The sequence below is a fragment of the Choloepus didactylus genome, chromosome 24 (assembly GCF_015220235.1).
Source record: "Choloepus didactylus isolate mChoDid1 chromosome 24, mChoDid1.pri, whole genome shotgun sequence".
Classification (NCBI taxonomy): domain Eukaryota; kingdom Metazoa; phylum Chordata; class Mammalia; order Pilosa; family Megalonychidae; genus Choloepus; species Choloepus didactylus.
Window position 1 is genome coordinate 3,280,028 of NC_051330.1, and position 26,451 is coordinate 3,306,478.

At 42.9% G+C, this 26,451-nt stretch overlaps 4 protein-coding genes and 1 pseudogene across 5 annotated transcripts in view; 3 read left to right on the forward strand and 2 right to left on the reverse strand.

The window, feature by feature from the left end:
* The window catches only part of LOC119520038 (immunity-related GTPase family M protein-like), a 215,708-nt gene extending 193,447 nt beyond the window's left edge, over positions 1-22,261 (reverse strand). Inside the window, exon 1 of the mRNA XM_037817793.1 lies at positions 22,145-22,261. The gene's annotated coding sequence lies outside the window, so the exon portion shown is untranslated. The remainder of the gene's footprint in view (positions 1-22,144) is intronic.
* LOC119520029 (immunity-related GTPase family M protein 1-like) overlaps positions 1-26,451 on the forward strand; it is a 379,546-nt gene that overhangs the window by 308,618 nt on the left and 44,477 nt on the right. The window lies entirely within an intron of this gene.
* The window catches only part of LOC119520025 (T-cell-specific guanine nucleotide triphosphate-binding protein 2-like), a 212,247-nt gene that overhangs the window by 163,961 nt on the left and 21,835 nt on the right, over positions 1-26,451 (forward strand). The gene's annotated exons all lie outside the window — the stretch shown is intronic.
* LOC119519696 lies at positions 163-6,655 on the forward strand (annotated as a pseudogene).
* Positions 14,893-22,275, reverse strand: LOC119520037 (immunity-related GTPase family M protein 1-like). 2 transcript variants are annotated; one of them, XM_037817791.1, is made up of 2 exons: positions 22,145-22,275; positions 14,893-17,878 (listed from the first exon to the last, which is right to left on the reverse strand). In XM_037817791.1, exon 2 carries the CDS (start codon positions 17,855-17,857, stop codon positions 16,610-16,612), a length of 1,248 nt encoding a protein of 415 aa, XP_037673719.1. In that variant the 5' UTR covers positions 17,858-17,878; positions 22,145-22,275; the 3' UTR covers positions 14,893-16,609. The 2 variants fall into 2 exon arrangements, with proteins under 2 accessions (XP_037673719.1, XP_037673720.1); XM_037817792.1 differs by lacking the exon at positions 22,145-22,275 and adding an exon at positions 18,671-18,747.

Here is a 26,451-nt window from a genome sequence, read left to right on the forward strand (position 1 = left end):
TAATGCAACTTGTGGGGGCAGATTTAGTAATCTTTCTGCTTATGGCATGACCTCTTGATTGACTGTTTCCATGGAGATTTGGCCCCACCCATTCAGGGTAGGTCTCGATTAGTTTACTGGAGTCCTTTAAAGGGAGCTCACACAGAGAGCAGAGAGATGAAAATGCCCCAGGATATGCTATGCCAGGACATGCAGACCCAGGTGCTTGCTGACACTTTGGAGATGTTAGCCCAGAGTTTGCTCCAAAGAAAGTAAAAGAGGACAAAACACCCCAAAAGCAGCTGAGACATTTTGGAGAAAGCCATTTGAAATGCAACCTGAGAAGAAGCAGACACCACCCACGTACCTTCCAGGCTGACACAGGTGTTCCAGATGCTATCAGACTTTCTTCAGTGAAGGTATCCTCTTGTTGATGCCTTAGTTGGACACTTTTATGGCCTCAGAACTGTAAATTTGTAACCAAGTAAACCCTGTTTATACAGCCAATCCATTTCTGGTTTTTGCATAATGGCAGCATTAGCAACCCATAACAATACCTTAACGTCATTTAAGACTACTGTATTAGGAATTTAATTTCATCTGGGATAAGCCCAGGGTACATGTGTTTAGGAATAGAGCTGCAGGGTTATTTTGAGTGAAAGCTGGTAATCTCTCCCTGAAATCCTCCAAATCTCCTCTCCCAAACACGTCCACACTCACACATGTCTAAAGGTGCAGTAATGGTCTGCAATCAACTTCCACATCCTGTCAAGGGTCAGGAATATTATTGTCATTTGGAAATTCTTACTTCATGGTGAGGGATATCAGGAATGTGGATGATCAAGTCACCATGCCCGGGTTTGCCTGTTTTTCCTAGTCCCAGGAAGAAGCTGGTGTAAAAAATTTCCTTTTATTATTTTCCCCTGTGATTGGACATCAAGTGCAAAGAACAGGATAGGATTATTTAATCCTAATCCTTGATGCATGACATATTCTCATCATTAATCCATGCATGGCCTGTTTTATTTATTCAAATAGATATTTAATTAGGTATGTTAAAAGTATAATAATCAGAGTTCTCTCTGTTTTATTCTTACAACTTTGAATCTACAGTTATCTCAAAATAAAATGTTAATAAACAAATGATTTTGTTAAAATCTATACCAACCACAACAAGACCTAGAATCTTGACAATAAGCACATGGTGCCCCCAACCCATCCCTCTGTTATCCCCACTTCAGGAATGATCCATCCTGAGTCCTGGCCTCATTATTCCCTTTCTTTTATTTTTATGTGTTTTTAATGCATGTGTACTAAATTTTTCTTCAATTTTACAAAATGTTTTGTGTTATGTGATAGTTTGGGATTTTTTCACTTAATATTATGAAGATTTTCCTCCATAAGTTAGCATAGCTCTGCTGTTTATTCATTTAACTGCATTAAGATATCCCACTGGGTCCACGTACCACAGTGTTTCATGTATATTCCTGTAGATGGACATTTACTTTGTTTCCAGATTTTTCTTCCTTTGTGAAGATGCTGTTTGGAACATGCTTGTACTGATTCCTCTTGTACAGTTGCAGAAGGAAAGGAGAAGCTACATCATGGGGTGTGTGCATTTATGAGATGAGGCCAAACTGTTTTCCAAAGTGGTTGCATAAATTTATACTTTGTGCAATGCAGGAGTGTTCCAGTCACTTCATCTTCCCTCCAATACTTGGTCCTGTAAAACTTTTAAATTTTTGCCAATTTATTCTGTGTGAACCCTATCTCATTTTTGTCTTGATTTGTATTTCCCTGTTCACCAATGATTTTTAACATCTCTTTATATGGTTTTTCTTTTGTCAAATGCCTATGGTATGTTCAATAACTCTATAGGCTAAAGAGAGGTAAAGAGTTGATCATAGAAAAGAAAACATTTGACAGTAAAAGCTAATCATTTAAAGGGTTAATGATGCAACAATGTGCACACATAATTCAGGAGGAGGGGAAAAGCTTTTTTCTGGACAATACAGATAATAAGATGATTAAATTAAGATAACTGTAATGTATGCTGTTCTCAGGTGGAAGCCACAGACCATTCCTATTAATTTAAAAAGTGTTATTTTTTTCCAGACACACCAGGCAATCTGGGGTAATTTATGAAATGAACTGGCCTAAGCTGGGGATCAAGAAAGATTATGGCCCCAATTCTACCTCTTCTCTGAGTCTCTCACTGATTCCTGTTCTCTCCAATCAGTCCAGATGTTAGTGGAAGATGTTTCCCCACATCAGAGTGGACACAGGTGTATAAATTCAAGGCACAAAGATGGGTCTCTATGTAAAGAACAGCTCCCCTCAATTCTCCTAACTCCTTTCAGATTTAATTCCCAGATCATGTGGATTGACCTCTCCCATAAATGGGGTAGATGAAAACAAAAATAATTATTCCAACCTATTTAGTATATGTAGAATATTTTTTTACCTCAAAAGAAATATTTAATAATTTGCTGTCACTTACCATTTCCCTAATACCCTCCACCCACTGCCCACGGCAACCACCAGTCTACATTCGCTGTGGATTTGCCTATTGTTGACAGTTCATATAAATGGAGTATACCAACTGTAGTCCTTCATGATTCACTTGTATTACTTAGCCTCAGGTTTTCAGGATTCACCCAAGTTTTAATGTGTCTCAGTACTTCCTTTCTTTCTATTGCCAAGTAACCTACCATGCTGGTTTGGATATATTATGTCCCCTAAAACGCCAATATCTTTGATGTGGTTTTGTGTGGGCAGGAAACATATTAGTGTTGATTGGGCTGGAGACTTTTGATTGGATGTTTCCGTGGAGATGTGATCACTAAACTGTGGGTGAGATCTTTCATTGGATAATTTCCATGGAGATGTGACCCACCCAACTGTGGGTGATGACTCTGATTGGATAGTTTCCGTGGAGGTGTGACTCCACCCATTCAGTGTGGGCCTTGATTAGTTTACTGGAGCACTATATAAGCTCAGACAGAAGGATCGAGCTTGCTACAGCCAAGAGGGACACTTTGAAGAATGCACAGGAACTGAGAGAGGAGCTATAGCTTACAGAGACATTTTGGAGATGGCCTTTGGAAGCAGACTTTCGCACTGGAGAAGCTAAGAGAAGACAAATGCCCCAAGAGCAACTGAAAGTGACATTTTGGAGAGAAGCTGAAGCCTAGAGAAGAATTTCCTGGGGGAAAGCCATTTTGAAACCAGAACTCTGGAGCAGATGCCAGCCACGTGCCTTCCCAGCTAACAGAGGTTTTCCGGATGCCATTAGCCATCCTCCATTGAAGGTACCCGATTGCTGATGTGTTACCTTGGACACTTTATGGCCTTAAGACTGTAACTGTGTAACCAAATAAACCCCCTTTCATAAAAGCCAATCATCTCTGGTGTTTTACATTCCAGCAGCATTAGCAAACCAGAACACTTACCATTATTGGAAAATACTTCATTGTATTTATCCATTCATCAGTTAATGGATGCTTGGGTTGTTTCTACTTTTGGCTATTATGAATAATGCTGCTGTGAACCCTCAAGTACAAATTTTTGTGTGGACATTTCTTTGTACTTTTCTTGGAAAAAAACATAGGAATGGAATAGCTGGATCATATGGAACTCTGTTTAAATGCTTAAGGAGCTGTCAAATTCCTTTCAGAAGGCTCAATTTGTTTCTAAAACAAATGTCTTTGCTGTCAGCTTGCTTGTGGATATAAAACTCTGGGCTTGGATGCTAAGTCAGATGACTTGCATGCCTGTAGTACACTTGGCCATCATAATCCCCTGCTCCTCCTACTTCTGCAGGACTCACCACTGTCACACAGACATGGAAGAGACCCCACTGTCCCCTCTAACTGCATTATTTGCACCTTGCACCCATTTTTGCCATACAATTCAGGCTGGAGCGTTCCATCTGAGACAGAGTCCTTGAGTATTAGAAGGCCTGGGCAGATGGGAAGTGGCCAGAGGTGATCGCCGCGGTCAGAGAGACTGTGAGGACAGTGTCCTGCACACCTGTGGACATCGCAGTGACGGGGGACTCTGGCAATGGCATGTCCTCCTTCATCAATGCACTGCGGGGCATCGGGCACGAGGAGGAGGCCTCAGCTCCTACTGGGGGGGTGAGAACCACCCTCACTTGTGCCTGTTACTCATCCTCCCATTTTCCAAATGTGCTGCTGTGGGACCTGCCCGGCACAGGGGCTACCACCCAAAGCCTGGAGAACTACCTGCTGGAAATGCAGTTTAGCCTGGATGACCTCTTCATCATCATCACATCTGAGCAGTTCAGCATGAATCATGTGAGGCTTGCCAAGGCCATTGAGTGCATGGGAAACAAGTTCTGTGTGGTGTGGACCAAGCTGGACAGGGATCTCAGCACGAGTGCCCTCAGGGAGGGAGAGCTCCAGCAGAATATCCGAGGAAATATCCTGGAAAATCTCCAGAAGGAGCAGGTATGATAACCTCCCATTTTTCTGGTCCCCAGCCTTGAACCTCCATTGCATGACTTCCCAAAGCTTAGGGACACATTGCAAAAGGACCTCAGCAGCATCAGGTGTGATGGCCCCTTGCAGAACCTGTTACAAACCTGTGACAATTTCATTAGTGACAAAGTGACCATCCTGAAGGAGACAATAGACTCACAGTGTCTCCAAGGCACCCTTGGTATCCTGGATGCAGTTATGTGGAGGAGTATCTGAAGTTCTGTCCTTGGTAAATTGGTGTGTATGATGAATCTCTTGAGCAGACGGCACAGAGAATGGGGAGAGCCATTAAGGGGTACATGGCTGTTTTGACGTCCCAGGACTTGCAGGCTCTCAGTGGAGGAGGCTGGGTGATTTTTTTTTTTTTTTTTTTTTTTACTGATTCCCACACAACTGCCCACATATATGATTTTAAACGACATCCCTCTTTAATGTGATGCTGTCACTCACTATTTCAGATGACTGAGACATACTTACTGCCTTGCTATAGTTGCTAATGGCACCATGTCTATCCTGAGCAAATTCCTGAAAGATTCCATCATCTGAGGAGCTGGCATTTCAGCAGGTGGTTTCTCAGATGGAAAACAGGATATCTGGGGTTATCTTCTGAGCTCTGTATACTTCCTGCATTTTTTATCAGACAGATCCACCCTTCCACTTCCATGAGCTACAAATTCCTTGAGATTAACGGACAGATTTGCTCATTTATACCCACATCAAGAAGCACCATAATACAATGTATTCCTTACTTTTTGCTTAATTCCCTTAACTAATTAGCTGAGATTTGCACATGGGAGAAAAGATATTTTCCTTATCCTCCCATTCCCTTATTATTTAACATTAACATTTTTCCTCTTTATTTGAATGTTGTGGATTCCTTTGCTTCTCATCTCTAATTCCCTTGACTCATTTGCACTTACATGCTCAGCACACACAGGGCTCTTTAAAATGGCCGCTTACACCTTTGTTCAACTTCAGAGATTTCTGTCTATTTTTTTCTAAGTGTAGCATATTTTTAACATTTACAATAGTGTTTTGCTTAATTGATAGGATCAGATTTGAACAAAAGAAATAGATGCTCTCACACTACTTTAGAAATCAAAAGCTAATTTTATTGGTGTGCCAGTTTGGGTGTGTTATGTCCCCCAGAACACCACTGGGGGCAGATGCAATCTGTTTGGACAGATGTATTAGTGTTGATTAGATTGTAATTCTTTGATTGAGGGTTTCCATGGAGATGCGATGCACCCAACTGTAGGTGATAACTCTGACTGGATAATTTCCATGGAGGTGTGGCCCTGCCTATTCAGCATGGGCCTTGATTGGTTCACTGGAGCACTATATAAGCTCAGACAGAAGGAGCGAGCTTGTTACAGCCAAGAGGGACACTTTGAAGAATGCACAGGAGCTGAGAGAGGAGCTGCAGAGAAGAGACAGTTTGAAGACGGCCGTTGAAAGCAGACTCTTGCTCCAGAGAAACTGAGAGAGGAGAAATGCCCCAAGAGCAACTGAGGGTGACATTTTGAGGAGGAGTTGCAGCCTAGAGAGGAACGTCCTGGGAGAAAGCCATTTTGAAACCAGAACTTTGGAGCAGACGCCAGCCACGTGCCTTCCCAGCTAACAGAGGTTTTCCCGACACCATTGGCCATCCTCCAGTGAAGGTACCCGATTGCTGATGTGTTACCTTGGATGCTTTATGGCCTTAAGACTGTAACTGTGTAACTAAATAAACCCCCTTTATAAAAGACGATCCATTTCTGGTGTTTTGCAACCCGGCAGCATTAACAAACTGGAACAATTGGTATTAGCAAAATTAAGGAAATATTAAAGAAATCAAATGATTAGAATTAAATGACTAGCTCAAACATCACAGAAATAGAACAAAAAAAAAAGAATAAGAATACCTCACCAGTCGGGCAGCAGCATCCATGGGTTTAAAAACACCCCAGGAGGCCTTTCATTCTAAGGCAGTCCCTGGAGCCCCAAAAGGGAATTCATTAGCCATACAAAGTGCATCCACCTTGCAGGCAAAGCCTTCAGGGAATCCAAGAGGGGCTTTCCGCTTTAAAGCCAAAAATACATTTGTCATGATTAAGAGTGTGCCCCTGAAGTTGACGCTGGGCGGACCTCATATCTCCAAGGCAAGACTCCCTCATGACGTTGGTGTTATGTAGGATGATTTGTTTCTAAGGATATGGAACACTGAGTTTTATGTACATGTTTCCACAGACCTTTATTATTTAGATGTTCTATATTAACCTTTGGGTGAGGCCATGGGGACGTGCTCTGCAGCTTTCCTGTTCTGAGCACGTAAGCTCCCAGAATCCTTCACTCATGTAGCTACACAAATAGGATGTGTGTGTGTGTGTGTGTGTGTGTGTGTGTGTGCAGTAAAGCAAATACTAATATAAATATTTGTGAACTCACCTCTCAAATTAAGAGTTAGAGTATTTTCTGTATCACTGAATAAACCCATATGCTGGGCCCTCTACATCTTCCCCTAAAGTAAAGCTATGAATTTTTAATCTATTTTCTTGCTTTATTTAATTTCATTTAATTTTTCTCATTTTGGTACTTTAGAAAAATGGAATCATTTTGCCTGCGATCATCTGGTAAGTTGCTTTTAGTGTGGGAATTGTTCCTAATTTCAAGCATGTTTTGTATAAAACTGCAGATAGTTTTATTTTGTGAATATGCTACACTTTATTTGCTCATTCCCTATCAGTGGATATTTGGGTTTTAGGTTTATTTCAGTGATTCATTTTTTTCTCTCTCTTTTCAGAAAATTGCTGTTATAAATATCCTTGCAAATGTGTTCCAGTGAATCTGTATACAATTCTCTCCAGGGTTTAGAACTAGGAGTGGATTTGTTGAGCCATAGAATGAATACGTTTGGTTTGTTTGGTTTTTGTTTTGTTTTGTTTTACATGTTGCAGCAAAGGAAGAGAATGCATTTTTACACAAATAAGCCTAAAATATCACATTGCTCATATCTTTTCCATCCTTACTTTAATATTTCTATTCTTTTTGGAGAACTGGCAGGATGTGCCTGTCCCTTGTACTTCATATATAGGGTACAAAGTGTTTTGGTGCCTGTGAGTGACCTTTCTTTCCTGAGGAGGTTAGCAGGACAGCAGAACACATTTGCCTTCAAAGATGCAGCTCCACTCATGTCCTTTAAGCTCTCTGGGAGCTACTGGCCAGTCCACCTGGATATAAACTTTTGTTTGAGTGGAATTCACAGGTAGTACTGGACTTTTCAGACACTCCTATACCATTTTCTGTCTAAACTCTGAAGTTATGAAAGGGCTACTGCTACTAAATTGTGTTTTTTAATTTTTAGAATTGGAGTTTCTCTTCCATCTTCTTTCTTCCATTACTTTCCACATCCTGAAACTGAGTGTTTTCCAAAATACATCCTGTAAATTGATTTGTATTAAATTTCAGTGCCTCAGTTTCTCTCCATTTGACGAGAAGTATGTTTTTAGTCAAGGTTGAAGAGAACTACAAAGAGCCAACTTCCTACAACTTTGTCACCCAAGCCATGCAAAGTTCATTTCCTTCTCTTTCCCTCCACCACTGTGGCCAGCCCTGGGGAGCTGTTCAAGCAGAGAGGATGGGCTGAGAGACACCCACTGGTCTGCACCTCCACTCCCAGTCTCCCCATCATTCCTCTGTGTCTCCCGCACATCACAGGCTGAGCTGCAGTGTGTAACATCCATGTCATCCTGCCATGACACTGAGCATGCTCAGTGGGCTCAGGGCCCCCCAGGGCAGGGACCATGTGGTGGGCGTCCCTGGGAGCACGGTACACGCAGAGCTCCCAACACAGGCTTCCACGGCAGGATTGGACCAGAGGGGAATTTTGTATCCCATGGGTTTCTTTTTCAAAGAGAGAAAGAGTTTATTGCTAGATGTGAAACAGGAGATCAGATGGCCTTTTGATCCAAACATTTGTCTCCCTGAACTGCAGAAACTCTGACAGTGTTTTTTGTTTTGTTTTGTTTTTTTTCATTTTGACTGTGGAGTATTACATGTATACATAAAAGTGAAGCAGGGCTTCTAAAGTGACTGTTGTAAGAGACCCAGTTGGAGGCTATAAGTCGTTTTATGATCCAGCCTCAGAATTCCCAGAGCATCATTTACACAAGTCAATCAGTTAAGACCAGATTCAAGGACACAAGAAACAGAGAACCTGCTGCTATATATAATCCTCGTCAGTAATAAAGGTGACATTTTGGTTCTCAGATGCCTTATTTGGTTGGATCAGAATTTGGTTATGATGGTGATTTTGGTTCCCCCCAGAGCGCCTGTCAGAGTAGATGAGATCTGATGCAGGGAATGAGTTAAGGTTTATGGTGAATTACATTAGATCCTACAATCTTGAAATGCACATGCCAAGATGTACACAACTACAGATAAATGGTGTTTTTCATTGTTTATTTTAAAATTGTCACGCTATAAATACATCCCTTAATTTTAATTATATAGCTAGAAATGAGGAACATTGAGACTAAGATCTGAGGAATTTTACTGATTAGGAAGAAAATTTACAGTTTATGTAGTCATGATACTTATTACAGTAAGTCATTAGGTCACTCAGTGGGCTTATCACAAAGTTGATGAGAATTTAATTTCCTATGATTTATTATTATTTTAAATAAACTTTTAAGTGTTCATCCAAAAGATGAAATAATTCAAAAGTGAAGATTACACACTCTTTTAATGTCACACTAGAGCATTGTTTCATGTGCCTGTCTAAGTTCATCTGAACTTTGGATGTGGGGGCAGATAACATAACCCTGTTTACAGAGTAAATTAGGGACCAGGCAGTTTGCAGTTCTGTAAACAGGTAAGAGGCACTGATTTACTTTCCATACAATAGAAAAGAAAGGCCAAAGATCACAGTTTATTGCTTGTAAGACACAATGCTGTTTTGTGCTCAACTTTGCTATCTTATCTCAGCTTTTTCCCCCTCAACTGCTAATAGTATTCTCAGAATCCCATATTAATGAATAAAAATAAAATCTGTGACACAGTTCACAATTAATTTGTATGAGAACTGTTAACAAGATTGAGTCTTTCAGCAATTTCTTATACATGTTATTGGACTACAGACAACCATGATGGGTGTACAAGATGGTCAAGGGTTGATGTTCCCCCACAGAATCTGCCAGCAAAACTGGCAGAACCAACTTCTTCAGAAATCCAGAAAACACTTTAAGTGGTTCAGTATCGGAGTAAATGCCAAATCAAGAAAACCTAGCCTTAAGGGTACTAGGAAAAGCCTGTAGGACCCTCACTAGCCCCTCCCCCAACCCCTCCCCTGTGCAGTGGTGCTTATACATCCATGCGAAACTATTGAGTGGGAGAATGAATGACTGAATCAGAAAACGTATCTCAGGTTTTCCCTCATAAAACTTGCCTTGCAAGCAGAATTACCTTCTGGACAGCTAAAGCCATGTGAAAAACAATGAAGTAAAATTGGCCTGGGGAAATGATTACTTGCTTTAAGTCATACAATAGAGCATCTAGAAGGGGGAAATTCTATTTCTTAGGGAGTAGAGGGCATTGAATTCCTGTAATTGCTAGAATTCCTTAGGCCTCTAGGAAGCATCAGCCCAGGACAAAATTCAGGCTCAAAAGAGATAGGATATGGTACTTGAAATTCCCCTCGGGCTGATCCTCTTGACAGGAGGCCTAACTCTGGAGGAGAGCGTCAGCCAACACAGCCAGTTCTCACAGACTGTCAAAGGTGTTTATTGCTTTGGACTTCCAAGGCATTCATGGAAATTTCTGTCATATCACTGGCTGGAAACAAACGTAAGGAACAGACAGTTGAGGGACAAAATCCCAGACTGGTTTGAAGCTGTATGTACCCTAGAAAAACATGTTCTAAAAGTTAATCCATTCTGTGACTGGAAACTCATGGTAAGTTCAACCTTTGTATGAGGCTACTTCAGTTAACAGGTGACTCCTCTGAAACAGCATGGGCCTTAATCCTTTTACCAGGGTCCTTAATAACAGAATGAAGTTCTGACACACAGAGAGAAAGCCACGGAAGGAAGAAGCTGAAATCAGTGAACCCAGAGTAGAAGGGAGAGACCGGCAGACATCGCCATGTACCTGGCTGTGTGGGAGAAGTGCCGTGGGTTGCCTGCCATCTTTGGGAAGAAAGCATCACCTTGATGATGCCTTGATTTGTGTATTTTATTGGCCCCAAAAACTGTAATCTAATAAATTCCCATTGCTTATAGCTGACCAGTTTCATGGTATTTGCATTTAGTAGCCTAGGAAACCAAAACACATGTTAATACATTAAAATGTATGGTGTGCAACAAATGATGGCAAGACAAACACAGAAACAGGAAATAATGGCCAATCCAAAGGAACAAGATAAAAATCCAGAAATCATGTAGAAAAAGATCAGATTTTGGTAATACCAGAGCAAGTTTTTAAAAAAATCATCCTCAATATACTCAAGGAGATAAAGGGTAACACCAAGAAAGAACTGAAGGATATCAGGAAAACTATGAATGAACAATATGAGAATCTTAATAAAGAGACAGAAATTTTAAAAAGGAGTCAAACACGAATACTGGAGTTGAAAAGCACAAAAACTGAAATGAAAAATTCCCTAAATGGTTTCAACAGATTGGCGCTGGCAGAAGAAAAATCAGTTATCTCAAACACAAGAAAATTAAAATGTCTCAGGATGTGGAGCAAAAGATAAACAAACACACAAACAAATAAACAAACAAAAAACAGAAAAGCTTAGGAGACATGTGGGCCACCTTCAAGGGTACCAATATATTAATTATGGCAATCCCTGAAGGAGAAGAATGAGAGAAGTGGCTGTAGGAGTATTCAAAGAAATAATGGCAGAAAATTTCCCCAATTTAGTGAAATACATGAATATACACATTCAAGAAGTCTGATGAACCCCAAAGCGCATATACTTCAAGAGAACATTGCCCAGAGACATAATTGTCAAAATGTTTAATGCCAAGGACTAGGAGAGAGTTCTGAAAGCTTCAAGAGAAAAGCGACATATTATGTACAAGGGAGTCCCAATAATATTAAGCTCCAGTTTCTCATCAGAAACCGAGGCGGTAAGAAGGCAGTGGAATAAAATATTTCAAGTCCTGAAAGAAAACAATTGCCAACCAAGAACTTGATACCTGGTGAAACTGACTTTTGAAAGTGAGAGAGATTAAGATAATATGAGATAAACAAAAGCTGAGGGAGTCTTCATCACTAAACTTGCCCTAAAAACAATGCTAAAGGGAGTTATTCAGACTGAAAGGAAAGGGCACTAGAAAGTAGATCAAAATGCAGTTAAAAATTAATTAAAGGTAACAGTATGGGTGATTATGAATACAGTAATATTGCATTACATTTTTTGTAGCTCTACCTTTCACTTCTCACAGTTTCTAAAATTCAAATACATAAAATGTAATGAAATATCTATGGTTTGGAAACACAATGTATAAATATATAATTTGTCAAAAGAACAAAATGTGTGTGTGTGAAATAAATATGAAAGCACACTTTAACAGAAGAGTTGAGGGGCAAAAAAGAACAAATAGCAAAATTACACAAGATGTTCCAGCATTACCAGTAGTTACTTGAATGTAAATGAATTAAACTCTCCAAGCAAAAAGCACCTTTCTATATTCTGCTTACAAAAGATTAACCTTAAATTCAAAGCCCCAATTAGGTTGAAATTGAAAAGATAGACAAGTTACACCATGCAGATATTTTTAAAGAGAGCTGGGGTGGCTATACTAATATCAGATGAAACAGACTTCTTGTCAAAAAGTATGTGAGACAAAGAAGTCACTATATATTGATAAAAGTGTCAAATCAACAAGATGTAACAATTATATACAAATGCATCTAATTGCAGAGCCTAAAAATATATGAAGCAAATATTGACTGATTTAAAGGGAGAAATACACAGATCTACATTAATAATAGGAGACTTCAATACACTACTATCAATAAGCAATAGAACTTCTAGATAGTAGACCACTAAGAAAATAAAAGACTTGAATGAAACAGTAAACCAACTACACCAAACAGATTTAAATAGAACACTTCTCCTAAAGGTCACACAAAACACACTTCCTTCTCTGGTGCACACGCAACATTCTCCTGGAGAGACCACATGTTAGGTCACAAAACAAGTCTCAATAAATTCAAAAACACTGAAATCATACAATGTATCTACTCTGATCACAGTGGAATGAAGCTACAATTCAATAACAGAGGGAGAACTGGAAAATTCACAAATATGTAGAAATAAAGAATGCACCCTTAGAAAACCACTGTCTCAAATAAAATAATCACATGAGAAATTAGAAAATATCTTAAAGGAAATGAAAACAAAAAAACACAACATACCAATATTTATATGTGTGTGTATACATATCTGTACATACGTGTATATATACATATATGTATACACATACATACACACACATATATAGCTCTATATGTTTACATTAAAAAATAAGGGATCTCAAATCAGAGACCTAACCTCACAGCCAGGAAATGTAGAAAAAGAAGAGCAAATTATACCCCAAATGAGTAGAAGGAAGGAAATAACGAATATTAGAGGAGAGTACCAATATAGAAAATAGAGAATTAAAAAAATAAATAGAAGGAATCATTGAAATCAATAGCTGGTTCTTTGAAAGATCAATAAAATTGACAAACATTTAACTAGACTGACAATGAAAAAGAGAGGGAACATAGATAACTAAAATTTGAAATGAAAGGGGGGATGACAGTACAAAACAAAATGAATTATAAGAGGATACTATGAACAACTTTATGCCCACAAGTTAGATAAACTAGATAAAAAGGACAAATTTCTAGAAACACAAACTACTGACACAGTTTCAGTAAGAAATATAATATCCACCAGACCACTAACAAGAAACAAGATTGGTTATTTTTCTAGCTGCTAGACTGCCAAAATACAGATAACGGTTTAACGAATAGGCTTTTGACAATGGGAATTTAGTTTTTAGCTTACAACTTCGAGGCTGAGAAAAATGCCCAAATCAAGGCATCATCAGGTGATGCTTTATCCTTGAAGATTGGCTGTGGATGATCCTGAGCTTGTCTGTCACTTGGAAAGGCTCATGGTTGGGTCTGCTCGTCTTTCCCTTCTCTTCTAGGGTTCATTGCTATCAGCTTCTTTCTTTCATGGCTTTCCCTCTTTTCATCTGAATTTCTTTCTTTACAAAGGAATCCAGTAACAGGATTAGAACCCACCCTGAATGAGGTGAGTCCCTTTTAACTTAATATCCTACTCACCAAAAGATCCTACTTACTACAGGCCCTCACCATCAGGAATGGATTAACTTTAAGAAAATACTTTTCCGATGTGTACACAGCTTCAAACCATCAGTTAGTAGTCAATAAACTCTCAAGGAAGAAAAGACCAGCATCAGATGATTTCACAGGTGAATTTTAATGAACATTCCAAAAAAAAAAAAAATGAACACAAATCCTGTTAAAACTCTTTTGAATAACTGGAGAGGAGTGAACACTCCCTAACTCATTCTATGAGGCGAACATCACCGTAAACCAGACATATAAATATACTACAACAAAAGAAAATTGCAGGTCAATTTCATCAATAGTAACAAATTTCTCATAATAATTGCAAGTGTTAGAGACAAGGAGAGCTGGGGTGTAAGTGGGGTATACGGAAACCCTATTTTCTGTTTGATATTTCTGTAAACCTACAATTTCTCTAATAAAAATTATTTTAAAAATGTCTGTGAAATCACATGCTACTATTTCAAGGAAAGATTTGAGAATTCTTTGACATTTGTGATTTCTTTTATGATTTCAGAATTATTTGACAGAAAAAAAAGCACAAAAAATACTTTAAGATCAAACCTTTACTATTAACCCAGCCTCAAGTTTTGGAGTTAACTAAAAAAAAAATCACTTTAAAGTAAAAACTTCTGAAATTATAGGCTGCAGATCATGGGAGATGCCTATCCATAAATAATAATTTCATTTATTTTCACAGGAGTTGGAGGATGCAACCTGTTTCACTACAAGAGGAAATTGGCCCCGTTTGGCTGAGTGGCCTTTGTAACTGACTATATGGTAACGGAATGTAAGCTTTCCTTAACCCAATTTTTCTTATTTCATTGAAATGATAATTTAGGATTGCGCTTTGAATTTTCAAAGACTTTGTATCTGTATACTTAGTTCATCTCTATGCTTTCATTCTTTATTTCGGTATGATTGGACTAAAGTGTTTTTAAGGTTGTGGATTGTTAATTCTACAAAATGGTAACACTTTTTCCTTCTGTTAATAGAAACCCTATGTCTTAGCCCAAGAGGGCCAGGCCAGTCCAGAGGCCAAAGAAGACAACGAGCATTTTCTGACACATGAACTTTTATTCAGGGCTTATTTACAGCGTGAGAAGTCATGGAGAGATCATGGCGGCTCTCTCAGGCCGGGCAGCATTGCGTTTGCAGGGAAGATGACGGAGCGATGCAAAGAGTACAGAAAGCCTTTTATAAGGGTCTAAGACAAAGGCCCTCTTAAGGGTGGGGGGAGCATAGATGCAGGAACAGGTCACTCTGACTTGGGGGGTGGTGCACGAAGGAACCAGACTAGCACTTGAACAATTACATTTTGCTCTTTTTGTGAGACTAAGAGCCTTTCACTTCCTGCCTGCTTGCATAAAGTTATATTTTAAGGTCAATTTACCCTTTTTCTCTTTACTGGCTTAGAAAGACAATAGGTTAAACATTTAGCTGCCTAGGTTATGCAGACAGCTGTGCACCAAAGATCTGCAGGCCTGTTTTGCTCAGGCCATGGGTTGCCAAACCCTGTCTATCTTTAAACATTTTTTCCCCATGAAATATCATATATGGGTCACATAGTGCCTCCCACACAACCTCAAAAGTCTGTCTGCCTCTTGTCCTATACATCCCTGGACACCTGGTATGCAGTTTTCGTTGCCTCTTTCACAACTCCATTCCCACTTCCACTCTAGAGGATGCCTATAGGAAGTTTTCCTCTTTTCCTTCCCCACAATTGGTTTCAGGGCAGAGGTGTCCTTTGGTAGGATGTGGGGTGGGCAGGTCAAGAAACATATGCAGAGTGGTTTTGTACATGCCGGTAGGTGCTAAAGAGGCAGACATGAATAAAACAGGTTACAAATCTAAGCCTACCTTTCAGGTGTGTGAGGAGCAGGTAGGGCTGTTTGCTTCTTATTATGGAATTTAATTGCTGTATTGAATCCATATCCCATCAGGGAATTCTAGGCAATCTCAGCACACTCAGGGTTTCCTGTTTCCCTGTCCTGATTTGCACCTAAGTTGAGAGACTGTGCAGTGCCATGATGTTGGCATGTGTGATCCACAGGTGCGGTTTTCCATCCACGCCTGGATCTGCTGGGATGTGCATTGTTGTGTCAGATTTTCAGGCACAGGCCATATAGTTTACAGCCCTTCATTAGTTGCCCCAGAACTGAAGCCCCTACCTCAGCTACTTCTACACTCCCCCGGGAAGCATATGGACAGTTGGTCTGACATCCCAAGACATTCAAGAGACTTGGAAAATGGGATATCCCAGACATTCTGGCTTATTATTCTGCACTTTATTTTCATTTTATGGCATGCCTCTAAATTCCCAAACCCAGGTGAGGATCTTATTATTCTCCCCCTAAATCTGGACTTGGATCACAGACATTGTAGAGGCACCAGCCATTGCTCAAAGACACCAATGTCTATGGTGTCAGAGAACATTCATTTGTCCAGGGAAAGCAAGGAGAAAAGGTAAAGGAAAGAGTGAATGAAAAGTCTTACTGAGAAGAAATGATGTTATCTTTAATGCATTACCTAAAAAACAGAGAATGATTATGACACACATGATATTTTGTAACTGAAAGAAAATTTATATATTATGACCCAAATAAACATATTTAATGATTTCAACAAATGTTTGTACATGTTACTGGTGCTACATGGATTAGCAATTTTCATAATTCCTTTCAAGGAATCTGTAAGCTTTAGAAATAAGCAGAAAGTGTTAACTATCTCTCATTTCAAATGGAGAAAAATGTGCCTTACTGAGAAGAGAATACTCAAGTGTCCTGTCTTCCACTGGAGAATGGGCCTTTCGGAATACTCCCAAGTTGGCTTTCATGTGGGATGAATTTCAAGACTTCACTCAAGATGGTCTTTGTGTCCTCAGCAACTACTGAAAGGAAATATTTCTGTTTCATCCCTCTGAGGTAATGGATGAAATAATTACCAAGGAAGGGGATGTAGCTAAGAAGGTTGGGGAATGCTTGAACGACTGTACAATTCATGAAAGGAAGATTCCAACTCCCTTGGTTGACAGCCTGCAGATCCTGGGACTTCATGAGGTCCTTGTAGTGTGGAAAGTCTGTCCCCGTAATCTGTGCCACCCGCTGGAGAGATTCATCATCAACACCAAAGTGCCGATGGTAGGCTTTCTGACACTCCTCCAAATCATCAGCATTCCTGATGCCAAGGACATCCTGGAAAGACTGTGTGTCTATTTTCTCCTGCAGGGAAGTCACTTTGTGATTAATGGACTTCTCATAGGTTTGGAACAGTTTCTGCAGGGGACCGTGGCACCTGAGTTTGGTGACATCCTTTTGCAATGTGTCCCTAAGCTTTGGGAAGTCATGCAGTGAAGGGTCAAGGTTGGAAACCAGGAATATCAGAGGTACACACACCTGTTCCTCCTGGAGATTTTTCAGGATAGTTCCTCGGATATTCTGCTGGAGGTCTTCCTGATAGAGAGTACGCGTGCTGAGATCCCTGTCCAGCTTGGTCCAGACAATATAGAACTTCTTTCCCATGCCCTCGATAGTCTTAGCAAGCCACACGTGATTCATGCTGAACTGTTCAGATGCGATGATGATGAAGAGGTCATATTGATTTAACTGCATTTCCCGCAGATAGTTCTCCAGGCTTTGGGTGGTAGACCCTATGCCAGGCAGGTCCCACAGCAGCACATTTGGAAAATGGGAGGATGAGTAGGAGGCACGAGTGAGGGTGGTTCTCACCACCCCAATGGGAGCCGCGGCCTCCTCCTCGTGCCCGATGCCCCGCAGTGCGTTGATGAAGGAGGACATGCCATTGCCAGCGTCCCCCATCACTGCGATGTTCACAGGTGTGCAGGACACTGTCCTCAGAGCTTCTCTGGCCTTAGGGACCACTTCTAGCAGCTTCCCACCTGACCAGTCATTCTCATTTCTTACGAACTCTGCCTCATCTAGAATGATCCAGCTGGAATCAGGTGGCAGAGAGTTGGAGGATGCAGATAACGGTGTGTGAGAGGGCGGTAGTGACTCTTCCATATCTATGAGCAGTGGGGTGACCTGCAGAAGTAGGAAGAGGGGGGGGTTAGGGTGGCCAAACGCGCAGGGAGGCACGGGGGGCATCTGACTTAGCATATGCCAAGGATTTTAGATCCATGACCAAGCTGACAGCAAAGATCAGAAACAAAGCAAGCAAAAGTGCTATTTTGGTGATATGCACCACACTGCAGAGTGCAGCGAGGGCCCTTGAGGAAGGCTCTGCAGCTGCTGTGCCCTCAGTCAGCCCACAAAGCAGGACGGTGGACGCAGTGGAGTGGAGCAGCAGGTCAGGTCCGTATCTCATCCATCAACGTGGTGAGCACCTACCCCTAGTCTTTCCTGACTGAAGGAGGAGAATTCTGCTTTAAAGTGCTCCGCAGGGTTGGGGGTTGATTACTGGGGCTTTCCCTATGGAATGATTCATTTTTGAGTACAAAAAAAATCCTTGCTGCATTTTTCTTTCTCAGTAAAATCTTATTTAATTATTTCTATTAACACTGAAAATTGATTTTCTTATTTCTCAATATATTTTCATGAAAATTTTATATTACTTGCACCAGTGTTTGCCTTACCTCCTACGTGCCTGACCCTCATCTCCTTCAACATGTTAGGAGCTTTCTATTTCCATTTAACAAGCTTTTCATATAATCTCCTACATATTTTTAAGTCAGCACTTACATTTGTACATTACTATTTATTTATGTAAGTATTAAAGCTCTTTGTAAAGGTCACATTTCCTGGTTGGCTGAACCACTCGAAAGTGATCTGAAGCACTGTGTGGGCAGGATTAGAAGAGAGAAGTGGTTGGGTTACCTGGTGGATTCTACTCCAGGTTGCAGCCTGGCTGATGGGCTTTCACAATCACATGAGCTAGGAGTGATTGCTGATACTTTCTTGTAAGAATCTCCTACTGTCTTCTCTTGTGTGATCAACACTTTTTAAAATCTTTAACTTCAGGATCACTTCCTTGGCTGAGTAGTAGTTGCCTTGTGGTTCGTCCCATGGCCCACTCTGTCCTCTGAGGGGCTACGGCCAGACCCACCTGGATCTTCCTATAAAGTTTCTGGGGACACCATCCCCACATCTCACTGCGCAGGTTATTGCCTCAGAAGACGCCATGTTCCATCTATGGGAAAAGTTTCACAGCCACCCATAGGCCCTGTGTAGTAGCTCCTTGTCCCCCAGCCCCTCTGGGACACAACCCACATCCCCTTTCACCTCCCAGATTCCTCAGCATGCTGCTTCTCCAAGGAAGGGAAGGACCTCAGAACACCCAGAAGTAGAGACCAGCTTGGACACATGCAACATGGACAACTGCTGAGCACACAGACCCGTGCCCCTTGCAGAGGGGAGAGTAATGCTGCCACATCACAGGGCCCTTGTAAGGGTTTCATGATACGGTCCAGTCAAATATCTCTGCAGGGCTGACTGAAATCTCCCAGTGAATGTTCTGTGGTCTTAGTGGGACCTCCAAGGAAGGCTATCCTCTTGTTGTCCCTCCAGCCTCTGACTTCTTACTAAGGGGTATTAAGGTCTTGTGTCTGTGAGTCTGTCTGTGCTGCATCCTTGACATGCATTATCTCATTGAATCTTCCCTGAACTCTAATGAATAAGTAATATTATTATCACTGGTTAATGATGAAGAAAGAATCTTACAGATAATAATTTATCCCCAAATTACACAACAAATGAATGAGGGATCCAATTTGATCCCAATGGAGTGGTTCTGTGTTTCTGACTTGGTGAAAGAGGCAGACAAGATTGCTTAATACAGATTCCCCTGGACTGTGTGCTGGTTTTTGCTGGATACTGAGGGGCTTCCTTTGGGGACATCTCTGTCCTATTATCCATCTGCCATGGCCCCTCCCTGAATGTCCCTTCTCTTAATTTTTGGAAAGAATAGAACCCACTGCCTGCTTTCTCTCATTCAACCCGCTCACCCCCCCACCCCGGCAGCATCAGAAAAAAAAAAACACTGATTTGCACTTTAAAGGAAATAGCACAGTGTCCCCACTTTGCAGAACGCTTTATAGGGACTTTGCACACATTAACAGATGGAAATGCTTAATAAAATTATCACATAAAAGAAGCCAAGTGTTCAGAGTGAGAAGAGATCATGGAAACACCATCATCACTAATCCCGTCTGCATGAGACCGTCAGCCCCTGAGGCCTGTGTCCACAGTACACTGTCAAGCTCCTCCACCTGGGGTCCCTGTGAAAGGACGCTGGTGCCACAGGACGGCAAGGACAGTGCCTCCACCTGAAGGCAAGTGCCCACTGCCCTGAGCTAGGTGAGGGGTTAGCGTGGAGGTGGGGGTTGCATGAAGGGGCAGTGCTGGTTGGAGGGGAGGAGAATGGGCCCTGGGCTTGACCCAGGCTGGGAACATTCTGGAATGGGCAGTGACCAGCTGCAAGGGAGTTTTGTTGTGCCAGGGTTAACTTGATTCTTCAGCCCAAATTTATCTCTGACTTTCATTAGTCAGCTTCACATTTTGTGTCGGTGGCACCTGTGAGTATGTGCGTTTTGCTCACCAGGTTTGTCTTGGAGGGACAGGAAGGAGTGGTCAGGGAAGGCAGAAGGAAATGGGGATGGTTGGAAATCTGTTTACTGTTTCCTAATTTCTGAAGAGTGTCCTCCCTTTTCCGGGTACCTCCCAGCCTTTTCGTGTCCTATCTTGACCATTCGCAACAAGCAGCAGGTTCCCTGGATAACAGTGGCCCAGGGGGGCTTGGAGATCCCCCGGGAGGTGTCCACATCTGCCCTGTGCCAGGTGGACAGTTGCTGTGTGAATTCCAGGGTGGCAGATCCAGACCTCACCAATGGTTTTCTTCTAAATTTGAAATAGCTTATGTAATCTGCTTCCATTAAACACTGTCCTTATCTGCATCCACAAAAAGGTTATATATCCTAGTAAGGGGTTCCCCTGGGTGTGCACCAGCCAGGAAGGTGCTTAACTGGGCAGCAGCTCCTAGATCATTCTCCCTGATCGTCTACATCTGCCCACAACCCACCACATGCACTCGTATCACCTTGATTTCTTCTCTGTTAGATCATTTGAAAAGCAAAAATAGTCTACTGAACAGCTTACAAACCCCACAAAGCCTCTGTCTTTTCTACTCTACAAATGGGAATAATATTCTTGTCCTTCATGGTTTTCAGTAAATTCTTCATGAGCAGGAAGACACTAGGCAGGTAAGAGTAACCTTTCCCTGTTTATGTCTCTCTGTGTTTAAAACTTAACTGACCTTATCAGGCCCGGGAGCACAAGGTCGTATACGAAGTAAGTGTCCTTCTTTTGAAATTGTGAAATCAGGCTTGTGGAATTGGCCTCATCTTGGGGAAGGAGGGAAGATGGCTTCTTAAAATATTTGCTCCCGTTTGAGGCTATAACTTAACCACTGATTATTTCATTACCAAAATCAGGTTGCTCCAGAGGCTCCAAGCCACCAGGTGTTAGAGATTGATTCAAGGATGATTTTCTGCTTCAAGTGTGCCCTGGCAGGCCTGTCTCACACACTCAGAATGCACACAAAGTCTGACACTCACTTGTTCTGACATGGGTTTACACACCCACATGCTCAGTGTGCACACACTTAACACCACTGTGCACATACACAAGCACACTGAAATATATCCCCTCATGCACACTCATGCGTGCCTGAAGTACATTCACACACACATGCTGACACATGTTCACACACTCTCACACTTGGTGTGCACAGGCGATCTCAATCCCCCTCAGTGTGCACATCGCATGCATATGCTCGTTGTGCACACACTCTCCCACAAGCACAGAAATGCACGGAAACACCTGAAATATAAATATCATGAAACAATTTGCCTTCTATTCTTTTCTGGCCTTTCTTCTCTGTTCTATTCTATTCTGCCTACTAAAAAAAAATCATAGCATACCCCACTAAATAGACGTCTTGCCCTAAGGCAGACATGCAGAATGAAGGACGTGGATTGTGGATTCCCACGCGGGGTTCTGTATACGTCATGCTGTGCTCCAGTATCCTGAGCCTCAGTCAGAGGGACTCCAGAGGGCCCCCCAGCATAAAACCCCAGATGCCGGAACATTTGGGTGGCAGCACACTGCCTCTCCCACTGGTGGGCTGGGTGGGTTTGGAGCAGCAAAATAACTGGGTGCTTTGTGGGTCCCTGAAGAGTGTCACAGAAGGGCCAGCTCCAAATTCATCACTGAAACTAAATAACCCAGACAGACCCCCCAGGCTCATTAGCAAAGTTATTAGCCAAGTTTCCACCTTAGAAGCATCTCACTTACCAGTTCCTGGAAGCAGAGGGTGATCCTTGCAGGGGTCAGGAGCACTCCTGGGACGTCACCCCCTCCCTGGGGAAGGGTTCTTTGTTCTCTCAGGCAGAGGCAGTTCTCCCGGGATGTGCCAAAACTCGAATCCAGACCCCCTTTGCTCAGGAAGCATGGACAGAAGTTGTGGAGGGTTTGGGGTTGCAGTGGAAGAGCAGGGAGAGACGGAGAGAAGAGTTGCTGGAAAAGGACCTTCAGATGCTTTGGGAATTTCCTCTGGAGTCTGGACCTCCTCACTGCTCTGTTCTTTATAGATCTAAGTCCTTCTCTCTGCCTCACCCTTTCTGGGAGGAGCTCAAGTTGGTGCTGGTTTCTGTGTCAATTCCTGGAAATCAGGCGAGTTCCCCTACAGCCCGAGCAGGCAGGTTTCACTTTCTCCTACCAGGGGGAGGGGCTGCAGGAGGGGGAGGGGCTGCAGGAGGGGAGGGGCTGCAGGGGAGGGGCTGCAGGAGGGGGAGGGGCCGCAGGAGGGGGAGGGGCTGCAGGAGGGGGAGGGGCTGCAGGAGGGGAGGGGCTGCAGGAGGGGGAGGGGCTGCAGGAGGGGGAGGGGCTGCAGGAGGGGAGGGGCCGCAGGAGGGGAGGGGCCGCAGGAGGGGGAGGGGCTGCAGGAGGGGGAGGGGCTGCAGGAGGGGGAGGGGCCGCAGGAGGGGAGGGGCCGCAGGAGGGGGAGGGGCCGTAGGAGGGGGAGGGGCTGCAGCTCCGCCTCTGCCCGACACAGGGAAGCTTGTGCAGAGCCCTCCCCCTGCAGAGAGGCGGGTTCAGAGCCGGGCCCTGGAGCTCAGGGGCAGAGTGTCCTGTGCCCTGACCCTGCAGACTCCCTCCCGGAGCCCGTGCCCTCACTCACCCTAAGTGAGTCCTGACCCCAGGAAAATGCAGACACTTATGGGAAGTTGCTGACTGAGGTTGCCTGGCCCCTGCCCAGCTCCAGTGCTGACTCTCTCCCTCCCACTGTCTTGGGAACACAGAGGCCCCATCCCGCAGAGAGCCCCTCAGCTCTTCCCCCGACTCAGGTCCCTCTGCCTTCTTGTAAAGACTGTGCTCCTTCCAGGAACCCTGCCCCTAATGATCTCCTCCTGACCCCCTGATTACTCTGATTTCCATGGGTGGCTTATAATACCTGGCTCACTATTTACTGCTCCACATGAACCCTTGTTACCATCCTGGGCAGCCTCCAAGACAGTTTGGGGTTTACTGAAAGGAAAAAAACAGCTTCAGATTTTCAGACACACTAAGGGCCATGGGGTACCTCCCAGGGACATGGCCGACCCACCAGAAATGCCCCAGTGAGGAGCAGGTGCCTGAGTGGGGACCCAGAACTCTCAGAAGCTCTTTCCACAGAGACACTGTTGGATGCAGGCCTCGGGTCTTTCAGCCCCTGTTTGTGTGTTCACGTTGAGAGATCATCTACGTATGATTCTCTTCACTTTTCTGAGAGCAGCTGAATTTCCAAGACTGTGCCATTTCTGGGATGCAGGGCTGTGAGGCAGGAGAGCCCCTGGCTCTTGCACCCGTGCACATAACTGCAGAGTGAACGTGCCACTTTCCACACTCAGTGACAGCAAAACAGTGGGAGGATTCCAGACCTAAGAGACAGAAATAAATTAATAAAATCTGCACCTGTAATGTTCCTATTGTAGCAATCAGATTTACTGAAATGTAGAAAGTGTTAGGTCATTCAGGAATCCACACAACGCAGCAAGTCATGGTTTAAGTAGAGAGTTTAAGGTATATTAGGGGAAGAAAGCAGGTGGGAGCCATCAGAAAAGAAAAAGGAAGAAAATGGTGCCAGTCCTGTTTCTGAGAGCAGCATTTTTTAAAGGAAAAACCCACGTTGGGTGTTGGGGAAGGTCCTGCTGACTGTGTTCTGTGCCTCGACTGGGTGAGGGCTCATCAGTATCTGCTGACTGGTTACTAGGGTTCTAACGCACTACTCTTCTTTGATGTGCACTGTATTATCTATGTGGAGGAAGCTGGCCTCTTGGCTTGTTTGTGGTCATTCATCTTATGGGCATATCTGATCTTGCCTCGTCTGCTCCCTAGAGTCTAGGCACCACTGTGACTGGGATTCCTAAAACAGCCTTCAAACCTTAGTTTATGGTGCACCTGGTATCTATGAGATAAGCAGCAGGGCGCCTGGATCAGACATTCCTTCTATATGTTACTCTTTTTTCTGGGGTCTGACAGAAAGGAAAACACAAAGACTGGGTAAAAATGAATCATAATGTGAAATAGCAACAGTAAGGTATAGACATGATTTAGAATTATGTTCATATTTAATCAAAATGAACATTGGATAACAAAATGAAACACCTTTGAATTTAAAAAAAAAAAAAAATGAGTCTTCACAAGGTCAAAGAGGAACTGGTTCAATCTTCGTGGAGTTTTGGAGCTTTCAAGTTTTCACTGTGTGTGGGAGCCCCTGGCCCTCAGGTGTCTTGAAAACTGCACACAGCAGTTTGCTTGACCTGGGACCTGTTCTCCTCATCATATCAGATGCTAACTGTAATCTATACCCAAAACTACCTCCTCCCTGAGAGTCACTGAGATGCTGTTGTCTCTATAATCCTCCCCTCCTCCCTGTTCATTACAATCAACCCCTCCCTACATTGTACTACCCCCACTCCCCACCTTATGCTCTTATACCCATTGGAATGTTGAGCCCTTATAACCAGCTTATTCAGCCCCCCAAAGTGCAGACTATTTCCATGGTGTGCTCTAAACTGGCCGCCATTCAGAGCAGCTCCTGAATCCATTCAGAGAAGCTCCTGATTTCAGGGCAATGTGACTCAACTTCCCCCACCCTGTAGGTAAGCCCTATAATAAAAGCTCATGTCTCAGAACATGTCTGGTGCTTTCTTTAGTCTTTTGGCTACAAAAGCCCTCTTGGGATGTGACAACTGGTGTGCCAGCCTGGAGACTAAAGAAATCCCAGCCACTGATGACATAAACTTGGGAAGGGAAGGGGGAAGTCCCCGGGCGGGATACTGGGGTGGCCTGAGACACTTATGTGGGGAGGGGTGGTGTATTAGTTCGGGTTCTCTAGGGAAACAGAATCAGTGAGAGGTATGTATGAATGTAAGATTTATAAAAGAGATTCACGCAACTGTGGGTATGCACGAGTCCAGATTCTGTAGGGCAGGCAGCAAACTGTCAACTCTAATGAAGATGTCCGATGAACTCCTCAGGAAACAAACCGACAACTTCAACCAGCTCCTCAGGAAATGCTTCGCTGGTCAGCTGAAGAAGAAGGGAAGGTCCTCTGTCTGTCTTGCTTAAAAGTCTTCAACTGATTAATTGGCTTAAATCCAGCCAACTGCATTCTCTCATTGAGGAAGTCACGCCCTTCAGTGAGTCATCAGTCACAGCTGCAGCCAATTGACTGATGATTTGATAGACCAGCCTGTTGGTTTATTAACCAGCCACAAACGTCCTTGCAGCAATTGTTAGGCCAGTGCTTGCTTGCCCAGACAGCTGGGTACCATCACCTGTCCAAGTTGACACATGAACCTAACCGTCACAGTTGGCTACCCTCCTAGATGAATGGGATCTGCTGAGGGAGTGTGGAGATGCATATGACTCCATGTCTGGACTAATAGCTCTCCTGCCACAGGCTGCAGGGCTAGTAGAGTTTCATGAGAAAAAGGAAAGCTGCCAGATGCTGCAGCAGTAGCCTGGCCATTCTTGGAGGCTGTGTATGCAGCTACAGAAAAGGCCTTAATGGCTTATGTGGCAGTCTGCCGCTTAGAGGAAGAATTGAAGTTAGAAAGCAATATGCAATTGATCTGAGCCAAATGGAAAGATGCTCTGGATAAAAGTTTAGAAATACTGGCATGCCAGTCTGCTGGGGTAAGAGGGCATGAGCTGCCCAAGGGGCAAGTTAGACATGCTCTAGTTCCCCTAGCTGGAACCCTAAAGTGTGGGACACTGTTGATTCTTCATCAAAAGATGATGAGCCCTGTCTGACTGCAGAATTAAAACTGAGGAAAATAAGCATGTGCATCCTCTGGCCCAACAAAAGGTGCCTTTCCCCAGATGTTCTTGTGGCACTATATCAGTATAAATTACCAGGATCATTTAATAGCCCTGTCTGGCCAGTGGAAAAAACTAATGGTACCTGGCAAATGACTATTAATTATATTGAACTTAATTTAATAACTTCTCTGTTTGCAGCTGTGTTGAATATAGCTACCTTGTTGCAGGAGATGAGTACTCAATTAAGCCATTTTCTCTTTGTGTTAAACTTTGTCAAAGTTTATTTTAGTATT